We start from the raw sequence: 12,824 nt of genomic DNA, 5'->3' as shown, positions 1-12,824 counted from the left end.
TTCCCGGCCGGGGGCACGAATCCGTGTCCCCTGCATCGGCAGGCGGACTCTGAACCACTGCGCCACCAGGGAAGCCCCTATCAATATATATAAATTTTTAACATCTTTATTGGGGTATAATTGCTTTACAATGGTGTGTTAGTTTCTGCTTTATAACAAAGTGAATCAGTTATACATATACATATGTTCCCACATCTCTTCCCTCTTGCGTCTCCCTCCCTTCCACCCTCCCTATCCCACCCCTCCAGGCGGTCACAAAGCACCTAGCTGATATCCCTGTGCCATGCGGCTGCTTCCCACTAGCTATCTACCTTACGTTTGTTAGTGTATATATGTCCATGCCTCTCTCTCGCCCTGTCACAGCTCACCCTTCCCCCTCGCCATATCCTCAAGTCCGTTCTCCAGTAGGCCTGTGTCTTTATTCCTGTCTTACCCCTAGGTTCTTCATGACATTTTTTTTTTCTTAAATTCCATATATATGTGATAGCATACGGTATTTGTCTTTCTCTTTCTGACTTACTTCACTCTACATGACAGACTCTAGGTCTATCCACCTCATTACAAATAGCTCAATTTCGTTTCTTTTTATGGCTGAGTAATATTCCATCGTATATATGTGCCACATCTTCTTTATCCATTTAAGATGTAGTCATTCTTAAAACTACACAAGGAGTGGCTCCTTAACCTCCCGAGGAAAATAAAATAAAAGCTCATGATGGGGGCTTCCCTGGTGGCGCAGTCGTTAAGAATCCGCCTGCCAATGCAGCGGACACCGGTTCAAGTCCTGGTCCAGGAAGATCCCACATGCTGCGGAGCAACTAAGCCCGTGCGCCAAAACTACTGAGCCTGCACTCTAGAGCCCACAAGCCACAACTACTGAAGCCCACGTGCCTAGAGCCTGTGCTCCTCAACAAGAGAAGCCACCGCGATGAGAAGCCCGCGCAACGAAGCAAAGAGTAGCCCCCGCTCACCGCAAGTAAAGAAAGCCCATGTGCAGCAACGAAGACCCAATGCAGCCAAAAATAAAAAAAAAAAAGCTCATGATGGCATCATCTGACAAAGGTGTTGACAGAAATCCAATAAACATTAGCTTCAAGCAATATGCTTTTCAAACTTTATATAGTTAATCACATCCCATATTACCTTGTCTAATCAAATCTCTGAAGTCTTCTTTTTCTTTATACGTTTTAGGTATTCGTCCATTTGTCTAAATTGGGTTAAAAAAATTTTTAATCTAGTTGTAAAAACTCAAAATATGGAAACTGAAAGTCCAGTTTCCCCCTATCCATATGAGATTTCATTTTCACCTTGGTGAAATCAGCTGACTTGATAGAAAACAGAAACTGTGGGCCATTTCTCTACATTCATTCCCCACTGCCAGTTTCAGAATGACATTTGTTTAAATTTCATTTTGTTAATAAAAATGTCAGTATCAAAAGAGAAACTGCTAGATTTAAACTAGCCGTTTAAATCAGCTGCCCTATAACCACATAAGGAAAAAACATCAATGTCCCACCTCCTCCAATGAAATTCTTTATAATAAACTGAAAAAATACAGTCATATATGGAATTTCTTTTTTCAAGAAAGGACATACTTCACTATACCACTGTGCTAAATATTTAGCTACGATCACAATCCATGGAGTGTGGCTATGGTCCTAAAAATAAAAAGAATCAAAGGAAATATCAGTATTGGTTAACATTAATTAGTTAACATTTATTTTTCACTATACCATATCATTTTCAACAAATTCAACAATATTAAATTCAATTATTCAACAATGTTTACATCTCTCAGTATATGTGGAATAATGAACGAAGGAAAATGAACTGGGTTAACAAAAACTGCTTTACAAAGATTTTGAAGGCAGTGTCCAATTTAATTCTAATAAGGCAGGTATATACTATGATTGTCCCCATTTTACCATTAAGAAAACTGTCTCAGGGACTGCCACCCAAAAACAAAGCTCAAGTATCTTGATTTCAGATACCAATCCTAGACTAAGGAAAAGGGATCCTTTCTGTGTTTTCTGATGAAACAAATACCTGCATTTAATTAATGGGTAGTCAGGGAAAAAAAAAAAAAGGAAATTATATATATGCCTTAAATTACATGGCCTGTTATAAATATCATTATTTCTATAATGAAATATACAGTTGCCTTGGTAATTCTCAAACACTAAAAATAAGTTTTAAGAGGAGTCAATTTCAACAAACACCACCCCAAATTCAAATTGTTTTAAAAAGGACATCTATTTGTTCAGGAAAGAGCCATGAAGAGGGCTTCTGGGATATGTTAATGTCCAATTTCTTGACCTGGGTGTTGATTACAGATATGTTCAGTTAATGTACTTTTCTTCAATAAAAAAGTTTTTAAATTTTGGGGAAAGATAGATTTATTTAAAACAAATTACGTACAATGTTGTTACTATGTGACCTGGATGACAGGACTATGGAGGTTTATAGTATTTCCTCACTTTGTAATTCAAAAACCTTAGGTTAAAAACAAAGTTTTAAGTTTACCTATAAATGGAAGGTCACACACACTACCAACCTTTTTTTCCATATGATCCAAATCATAAGACTGAAAATGTTCTCTCAGTTCAGGAAATGGCTTATCCAGTCGTAGATCCTCTAATGCATTATCTGGATGAGATTCTATTACTGTGAAACAAATAATCCCAAAAGATAAACTTACTTCTTTAGCAATACTGCTGGCAGTACATACATTATAGGAACTTAGGAAATCTGTAATTTTTTTTTTTTTTTTTGCGGTACACGGGCCTCTCTCACTGTTGTGGCCTCTCCTGTTGCGGAGCACAGGATCCGGACGCGCAGGCTCAGTGGCCATGGCTCACGGGCCCAGCCACTCCACGGCATGTGGGATCTTCCCGGACTGGGGCACGAACCCGTGTCCCCTGCATCAGCAGGCGGACTCTCAACCACTGTGCCACCAGGGAAGCCCGGAAATCTTAATTTTTAAATGGGCATAGGGCCTACAGGTTTTTCTCATTGTTTTGTTCATTATTGAGTTAAATTTACATATACATATAAATTTGTATTTTACTAAATGCACAAATTTTAAGTGGACTATAGTTTTGGGGTTTTTTTTGGACTATAGTTTTAATAAAGGTAAAACCAAGATTCCTCTAGTGAAGAATTTTCTTGTTATTACAATTGGAAAAGATCAAAATAGGTAAAATTTGTGTTCTGATAGCACCCAACAACCTACCCTTCCTCCGCCTGTGGTCTTCAACAGACAGCATCACCATCTACCTAGACCTTTTCCCTAGAAATGTGATGGTCTTCCCTGACTTCGAGCTTCCTTGGCCCAGTATCAGTCACTCCCCACATCCTGATGTCACTTCATACACAGCTCTCCACATAGCGGAGCATGGGAAAGTGTGTAATTTCAGCGAGTGTTTAGAGCTAGGCTCCATTCTGTCACTTGCTAGCTGTGTGACCTTAGGCAAATAACGTAATCTCTCTATGCCTCAGCATCCTTACCTGTAAAACGCAGATAAAACAGTATCTGCCTTACAAGCATTTTGGAAAGATTAAATGAAATAATCCACATAAAGGCAGGCACACAGCTAGCAATGTTAACCTTCATTACCATCTACCCCCTCTTCCCTATCCTTATAACATCTGCCCTCAGTCAGGGGCTCTCTCTCTTTCTCTCACCTAGACTACTGAAAATCTCCTAAAAGCAACCCTGGCCTCCAATCTTTGCCCCTTCAAATCCATTCATTCTCCACCGGGTTTCAGAGTGACTGGTTTAAAACAAAATGTTTACCTCATCACTTTCCTACTTACAACTCTTAAATGACCCAGCACCACCGCCAAAAACTTATCCTCAAAAGCCACTCCTTAGCTGCCCAGGCAGACACCACTTTTCAGTGATGCTACCAATGCCAATAACTGTCATTACACTAGCAGAGTACCTGGCTCAGAGCAATGCAGGAGTACTGAACGAAAACTTTATATGATGATTTAAGATTAAAATTTTCTAAATAAAGGGACTTGAACTGATGCAAGCCTGCCTATGGATGAGTTCAGTCTCCTATAAACACTGTTTCCTTGGAACAGTAGTTAGGTAAATGCCTTGCTTGCTGTGTGCAATTACACCTGAACTGGGGAAGCCCAGTGCCTGTATGAGAATGGGATAGAATATTGGTGGGGGAAAAGGTGGCATATCCTTTCTGTGTCAGTGTAACCCACATACCTTGGCTCTTATCTGTGCCAGACATACATGCCCTATGTAGGTTAGGAGGCAAAAAAAGCTAGGTATTTGCATAGCTGCTGGGCCTCCTAATAAGATGAAGCAGCTGCACCTGTTGCATCTCCTGCTTTGTATCCTTCTATAATGCTAAGTAAAGGAAATACAAAGATTAAAGCCTACTGATTCTGACTGCCACTCTGAACGTATAACCAGAGTTGAGCTGCTACAAATTTACTCTGTGATTTAAAATTGACTTTCTAAATTGTCAAGTTCCTAAAATTATAGCTAAAGCAACCAATAGGAAGCCCCATATGTGCAACAATTTTACCTGGATGTTCTTTTATAATGATCCTCATATAACCAACTAGTCCATATGTCCTACAGATCAAAAGAGGGATTTGGGAACTCCAGAGGACATCTGCTAAACGTAGTAATGTACTGTAAAAGAAGGCACAAAAGATAAGAACATAAGCAAATGGAAACATGCCAAATGTGAAAATGCTTTAAAATAAAGCAACTTTCTTACTAAATAACAAATGCAAAGATATATCTATTGCATTTACATAAACAGCATATTTACATAAACATATGCTGAAAAGCAAGAAATTCCACAAGGTTGCAGTCTCAAAGAAAGTATATCTTTTGGACTAGAGACATATGAAAACCTAGTCCTTTGTATTAGGGAGAATGCTACTGAAAGACATCTCCTACATTTCCATAATGAAGAAAATATTTATAAAACCTTTGTATACAGCGCCAAGCACTCCCTATAATTAATTCTAACTAGTTTTTGTTTCACTAAAAAAATAACCAATGTTCAATTTAACTGTTCTAAATATATATTTTTTTAAGTTTCACATCTCAGTATTTTTCTCTTCCCTATCTTTTTAGTGCTGGAGATCTATAAGCACTTCTAATTAAAGGTTTCTATGGAGTTTAAGAATTTTAAAGACCACAGACTCTGTAGAGAAAACAAAACTATGCAAATCTAATAAGAGATTAAAATAAAAACAAATTAACTTAAAAATTTACCTTTCAGGAAGCTGAGTTGCAACCACAATGGTAAACCTACAGAAAAATGAAGGATCATTGTCTAGAAGGTTTTCTGGACTCTAAATAGGACAGGGGAAAGAAAATCCAACAATTTGACAATCATATTAAAGATGACAGAAGCAGTTAAGCTACTTTAGAACAAGTGAGGTAAATGCTAGACTCCAATGTTAAAATAATTCAACTCTCAACATAAATATACAAAGATTCAAAATTCTAAATTCCTAGGGCTCTGAATTACTAAAAAATTAAATTTCTGACCAGAAATAATAATGTGTGTATATATATATACCTCTTCCACAAAATTCCCAGAGACATCGTTATTTAATTCTTGTAAGAATTCCATGGCGGCTTGAGCTCGGTTCTTTTTAAAAACAAAACATTTTACTCGAATTAGAAAAAAATTTGGTTAAAATGTAACCCCCTAATTTACAGATCAGGCAAAAACACTGTAAAACAATCCAAATTCCATGCACAGATATGACAACTCTGCTTTTCATAGTGTTTAAACTGGGACTAAATCAGAGTATTACTTAAAACAGAGCTAAACCATCATTATTCAGAATTCTTAAATGCTTACATGACTTGCACTCCACTTTTCTGATTAGGCAAATGACCAGAAAACCCTGGGGAGCAGGCAGGGAGATTCTGAGTCAAGTTGAGACTTACTGTAACCTCCCACATTTACAGTCCTGCACATGAGAGGTCAGTCATTAAAGAAACCGTCATTTCTATTCAGAATACTATACTAAGTTGACCCATATGGTTTTGTAAGATTTTTAATATGAAATACAAAAATAAGACACATTCTGACTAACTCTTGGTAAAAAAAAAAAAAATCTTCTTAACCAAAATACTCCAACCTCTGAACATTAACATCACTGAATATTTAACTTTAATACAGAATAATAAAAACACGAACAGTACTTCTAAGTTCTTAAACTACCAAGCATATAAAGATTTACGAGATCAGAAAAAAAATGAGGTAATTAGCTTTTTTCTCAGAGGAATAAGCTCTTTGAAAGTAAAGCTTTTCAAACAATCGAAACATAGTGGCATCACTAGATGTTCAAATACAACTATATTCTATAACAAACTGATTTTTTACCTTGCCAATACTGCTTCTCTGAAGGAAAAAACTAAAACAGAATAAAAACAAATTTAATGGCTTCTCTGACTATAAAGGAAAGGTTATTTGTAATACCAGGTGCATTTCATTCATAGTTTAAAACAAACTATATTTTAATTACAGACTGTAACAGCCTTCCTGGAGGAAGAAAGCTGGATGAAACTTGTAACCAAAGACAGGCTAATAAATCAATGTTTCCCAAAGTATGTACCACAGAACATGAATTTCACAAAATGCTCTGAGAGAAAAGGGTTCCCGGGCTTTAAAAAGTTTGGGAAACAACATATGTTATATTCTCTCTTGGAAATTCATGATATATGTAATATGCATGATATTAAAGTCTTACACTAAAGAAATATTTAGTTTCATTTGACCCATTTCCCAAACTCATTTGACCATGGAATCCATTTGCCCATTTAACAGCTACTGACCACACTTGGGAAATGCTGCATTGAACAGTCTGCTTTTGCAGGTAACTATAACAGATTTATTCAGGCTTCCTCCCACACATACCCTTGTTGTGCCCCAAGGTCCAGATCTGAGTCTGCTGATCAGAGTCAGGGTACCCTTGGAGCACAAGCTCAGCAGCTCCACAAGAGAAAGAAACCTCATTCTTACTATACCCTGTTCTAACCAACCAAGCAAGCAAAGATAAAAGGACTTTTTCTTTATAGATACCAATAAAAGGGTGTTGTGGTAGTGAAACTTGTATTACCACCCAGAGAAAAGATAACAAAGCTCAATATGAACCAAATTCTGATTTCCCTTCTATTTACTCATTGTTGTTGTTTACTGACAAATATAATGAGAGATCTCAGACTCCAAGTCCCTGAAAAAGCAAGCATGAAATCCAAATTGGGAAATGCTCTGAAAGTCTAAATATGATCATCTTTAAAGAATGATATGCAGGTCATCTTTAAAACAGCATTTTTAGGGCTTCCCTGGTGGCGCAGTGGTTAAGAATCCACCTGCCAATGCAGGGGACACGGGTTTGAGCCCTGGCCCGGGAAGATCCCACATGCTGCAGAGCAACTAAGCCCGTGCACCACAACTGCTGAGCCTGTGCTCTAGAGCCCGCGTGCCGCAACTAGTGAAGCCCACGCACCTAGAGCCCGTGCTGCGCAACCAGAGAAGCCACCGCAGTGAGAAGCCTGCACACTGCAACAAAGAGTAACGCCTGCTCGCCGCAACTAGAGAAAACCTGTGCACAGTAACGAAGACCCAACACAGCAAAAAAAATAAAATAAATTAAATAAATAAATTTATAAAAAAATAAACGAACAGCATTTTTACAGACAGTGTAGTGTAGAAAGAGATATACCTGGACTAAGCTTAGAAGACACCACAAACAAAAGGTAGCTTTTACTATCTTATAATCCGAAAATACAATTATTGTTAATTATATACTAACATCTAGGAATCAATATAAGGACTCAGGAAGGATCCAGGTTTCACAAATAAAGTAATAATGACTACCCTTTTTCATTAATAACAACAATGAAGACAGTAATGACGGGTATCTTTTCCTAAAGGCCTATTTGCCAGACACTGTGCTAGCACTCTACCTATATTAACTCACTTCATCCTTGCCATGATCCTAAGCATAGGGACTATTTCCACCTGGAAGTTAAGTCACCCTGATTGAGGAGTTGAAGCTGGGATTCACGCCTTGCTCTCCCATGACAATGCACTGCCTTCCCTAACATGCAGGTATTTGAAAAGAATAGAACATACTTATTTCCAGCATCTTCTCCGCTGACCTGATTTCCATCAATAATTGTAAATGAACCAATACCTGGGAGACAAAACAAGAGTCAGTCAAGAATATATATTTCTAGCTCAAAACCTCAAAGAAGTAAATTTACAACAACAAAACTATAATACCTGGTAGTACCAAGTTTTTAAGAATTTCAGTTCCTGTAGCTGTTGCATTTATTAGGCAAACATGAGCAGATTCTAAAGCCTCTTGCCCATGATCACCCCACAACCTACAAAAGAATACACAAATTTAACATTTTAAAAGCTTTCATGAAAATACAACTTTATCTGAATCATGATCTTTGATCTTTAAAGTGTTCTCGTATAGAATAACTGATGTGACAACCATGGCAAATATGTGAGACAGGAACAGCAGGAGGTGTTACGGGGATTATATAGCTGACTAACCTGAGACTCAAACAGGTTGATGCCTGGCATGGTTAAAGGGGGGGTTAAATCAGAACTAAAAATTTGGCCTTCCAGCTCCTAGTCCATTACTCTTTTCAAGCCAGATAACTTACAGAACAGAAAGTCTTTGTAGTCATTAACATTAGTGAAGAACTTTAGATTTATTTATTATTATTATTCTTTTTTTTGGCCGTGTCACGCGGCATGTGGGCCATGTGGGATCTTGGTTCTCCTCCCAGGGATTGAACCTGCGCCCCCTGCAGTGCAAGTGTGGAATCTTAACCACTGGACCGCCAGGAAAGTCCCGAGAAGTACCTTAGATTTAAAACCTATTATTCTCTATTTCATTTCTCCTTAAGTTATAGGGATCCAGAATATTTAAGATCTTGACATAGGACTTATCACCATGACATCTGCAAGAGTGAGAAAAGCTTTACCAAGAAAACTGAATTATCATCTGAAAAGCCTTCACACTGACTTCAATAAGAGTGCTTTAAAATGTAATTCCCAATGAACATTCTAATAGCATGATTAATAAATGCATACATTAACAAACAGAAAGATGTAATAAGGATTAGAAATATATGTTATATCCTGTCACACCAGCATATCATCAACATGGCAAGGTACATGATCAAATAAGCATCATGACAGCTGATCCAACCTGGTTACCTTCGCCCAGAAAGCCTATTAACTAACGTATCTTTTCTTGTCAGTATAGGAACTAGTATAGCGGGAGCCCAAATCATAAGAAAAATTTCATAGCCTGGACGACTGATAGACTTTAAGGTGCCTTCCCTGTCACCTGATCTAAAGCAGATTCCCTCTTTTTATGTAGCCCATATGTACTCCAGAGCATATCACAACTGTAACTGCCACATTTGGGGTTTTTTTCTTTAATTAATTTATTTTATTTATTTATTTTTGGCTGTGCTTGGTCTTCGTTGCTGTGCCTGGGCTTTCTCTAGTTGCAGCGAGCCGGGGCTACTCTTCGTTGCGGTGCGGTGGCCTCTCTTGTTGCGGAGCACAGGCTCTAGGCACGCAGGCTTCGGGAGTTGTGGCTCGTGGGCTCCAGAGTGCAGGCTCAGTAGTTGTGGCGCGTGGGCTTAGTTACTCTGCAGCATGTGGGATCTTCCCAGACCAGGGATCGAACCCGTGTCCCCTACATTGGCAGGCAGATTCTTAACCACTGTGCCACCAGGGAAGCCCTCATTTGGTGTTTTATTTGCTGAACACCCATCTCTCCATTCCACTCTAAGCTCCATAAGGGTCCAGACCACTCCCACTGTTCACCACTGGAACCCCAATGCCCGATACAGTGCCCTGCCCAGGATAAGTGATCACTGAATAGCTGTCAAATGCATGGAGGAATAGCCTAGAAGAACCAGACAGACTGGAAATGTCTGTTTTTTCTGTGAAAGTAGGGCACACAGAAGACACCTGACATATTTGGTTGATGGATACCCGGGTAGTTGGAAAGTAAGCCTAAAAGAATACTGGTGCATCTCTAGGTAATATATTTCAAGAAACGGCCCAAACAAGAAATTAATCCTCTCTATTCTCTTGCTGGCCTAAGGAAAGCAGGGCCTGTTGACTGCTAGCTGGCTCAACAGCTTTGCTGCTTTGCTTGTAACTGCTTCGCTCTGACACTTCAAAGCCAATAAACAGTTCTCAAGATGAAAGGTAAAGTTTGGTCCTTAAATGGACTGGACTCAGCAAAAATGCTTTTTTGTCAGTTACTTAGTAATCTAAAATATCTTCTCAGCTCTGTCACGTATGGTTACATCTGCATTCAAAACACAAGGATCTCCAAGAATTTACAAGAGAACACAAGCTGGTTACAAGGGCTCTGCCACCTTGCTTCTTTCCCCAGAAGCTCAGGAGCAGATAGTACCAGCTCTGAAAAAGCCAGAAGGACCTGAGTTTACATCCTGGTTCAAATACATGGGAAACTGGGCAGGTTACAGAACTTTGCTAAGACTCAGGTTCCCCATCTATAGAGCAGAGAGAATATCTACCTTCAAGGCTGCTCTCCGAATTGAGTGCATAAAGCCCCTAACACAGCACTAAGCTGTAGGCACAAATGGGTTCCAGTCCTTAGGGACACACTGTAACTTCTGGCTTGGGGGCTCCAGAGAGGAAGAGGGCCAAACATTTGTGTTACTTCTGCTGCCTTAACACACAGAAAATGATCAATAAATAAGGAATGGGGAGTGTTAGGAGAAAAGGCATGGGAGAGGAAGTAATCAAGAACCAGCCCGATGGCTTAGACCTGCAGTGTCCATTAAGGTAGCCATTAGCCACATGTGGCTATTGAGCACTAGAAATAAGCCTAGTCCAAACTGAGATGTGCTATAAGTGTAAAGTGCTATATTTCAAGGACAGAATGGAAAAAAATGTTAAATATCTCGAATAACTTTTTATACTGATTATGCATTGAAACGGTAATACTTTGGATATATTGGGTTAAATAAAATAAACTGCATTATTAAAATTATTTTCACCTGTTTATTTTTCCTTTCTTAATGTGGCTACCAAAATATATATATAACTACACAGGTGGTTTACATGAGACTAGCATTATATTTCTAGTGGACAGCTCCGGCTTAGAACAATACCTAAGACTCGGTGCTGCTCTCTGCGGCCGGGATGGGGTATTCCCGATCCCCTCATTCTGCAAAACTAGAAGCCTGAGCACAGCGAGGTGGAACTGGCAGCCGCCCCGGTGACCCGGCTGACGCTGGGACGGTGCACCTCGACCTGCACACCGCGTGGCGAGCGGGCGGGCGCGCCCCTCGGGGAAGGCGAGTCCCGGCCCTCGAGAAGCACCGCCGGCCCCAGGCCGGAACCCTGAGCGCCGGCTGCACGGCCCGGCCCAGCCCGGTGGGAGGCCTGAGGGAGGCCCAACCACGCCGCCCGCCCGCTTAGCCCCGGCCCGGACGCAGAGGAACCCGCTGGCCCGCCCGACTCGGTGAGCCCTGGCTCACCTCAGCTGCCGGTCGTACTTCTGCTCCTTAAGCAGCTTTCCCGGCTGCGCCATGGCCGCGCCCGCCGCGCGGAGAACCGCCGGGCAACTACCGAGGACGGCCACCACCTCCACGAGCGCGCAGGCGCACTAAGCCCCCCTCGCTGCAGCTGCCTCCTGCGCGCTGCCCGCAGGGGGCGCCGCCACTGCACTGCGCACGCGTTGCCTGTACGCCAGGCGTGTGCGGCCAAAGCTCAGACTCGGGGCTGGTAATCTAGTCCTCCCCAGTGCACCAGCCCCTCTATTCCGCCAGTCCGAGAATATGTACGCAATAGCTGTGGGGAACTCTAGCTTTGGAATCAGGCAAATTTAGATTTTAACCACTTACTGGTTGTGAGATCTGCTTTTTACCGCTCATTTCCTCAGTTTGTTCCTCTGTGCAATGGGGATAAATGAGCCTCCTTCACAGAATTCTATTAGTCTTTAATGAGATTTTGAATACACAGAACAAGACTCACAAAAAATCATGTCTGAATAATAACTTTCATTATTATGATCATTATTATTCACCCATTTCTTCCATCCTGTGATTCAACAAGCTCACACTAGGGCAGGTTTCCAATCACAAAGCTAGCTGCTCCTGAATGCAGATGCAAAGAGGAATAAGTCTGGGGCTCTGTTCTAGGGGAGTTCATTGTCCCAAGACAGGAGAGGGATAATAAACGAGTACTCACTAGACAATGTGAAGCTGGGGAGCTGAGAGGTGGGCAGAGGAACCCCACCCACTCCCCCTCTCCAGGAATGTTTCACGTGGTGTGGGCAAAGTAGAATGTTTTAAGCAGAAGGAACAGCAGGTGTAATCCCTGGGAGGCAGAGAAGGCATGACAGGCTGAGGCACTAAAGTTTGGTGTGGTGTGGAGTTAGGTGAAGGGTAGCGAGTGGTCAGGGGAAGTTTGAGGGGCCAGGTCACGAGGACTGAGAAGAGAACATAAAAGTAAAAGCCCTCCACTTCCTGAAAAGAAACATCCCTTTGGGGATGGGTGCCAAAGAAGGGGATTACCCCATGAGGAACGGGGAGAGAAAGGAGACTGGAGGGACATGAGGATTCCTTCCTCTCTATCTCCCAGACGCTACAAGCATCTTCAGGTTAATAATTACCTGAAATAAGGTGAAAATGGGCACAGATCTCCACCCCAACCCACCCTGGAATGGGAACAGGGGAAGGGGCACAGTTTGACAGTAATGATGCACCGATGATGGATGTAATTCCCCCTAGGTGCTGTCTCCAGGAT

The 12,824-nt window shown here is 41.0% G+C and overlaps 1 protein-coding gene across 1 annotated transcript in view; it reads right to left on the bottom strand.

Moving 5' to 3' along the window:
• NAE1 (NEDD8 activating enzyme E1 subunit 1) overlaps window positions 1-11,678 on the bottom strand; it is a 25,699-nt gene extending 14,021 nt beyond the window's left edge. The window contains 10 exon segments of the mRNA XM_007472287.1: window positions 1,144-1,207; window positions 1,596-1,658; window positions 2,555-2,664; window positions 4,551-4,660; window positions 5,255-5,334; window positions 5,565-5,636; window positions 6,381-6,411; window positions 8,136-8,196; window positions 8,286-8,389; window positions 11,555-11,678. Of these exon segments, the coding sequence (XP_007472349.1) occupies window positions 1,144-1,207; window positions 1,596-1,658; window positions 2,555-2,664; window positions 4,551-4,660; window positions 5,255-5,334; window positions 5,565-5,636; window positions 6,381-6,411; window positions 8,136-8,196; window positions 8,286-8,389; window positions 11,555-11,607 (748 nt within the window). The 5' untranslated portion in view covers window positions 11,608-11,678.
• Window positions 11,679-12,824: the final 1,146 nt, after the last annotated feature.

The sequence above is a fragment of the Lipotes vexillifer genome, unplaced genomic scaffold (genome assembly GCF_000442215.2).
Source record: "Lipotes vexillifer unplaced genomic scaffold, Lipotes_vexillifer_v1.1 scaffold504, whole genome shotgun sequence".
NCBI lineage: Eukaryota > Metazoa > Chordata > Mammalia > Artiodactyla > Lipotidae > Lipotes > Lipotes vexillifer.
Note: the sequence above shows the minus strand (reverse complement) of the source record. Positions and strands in the feature narration are given on the sequence as shown.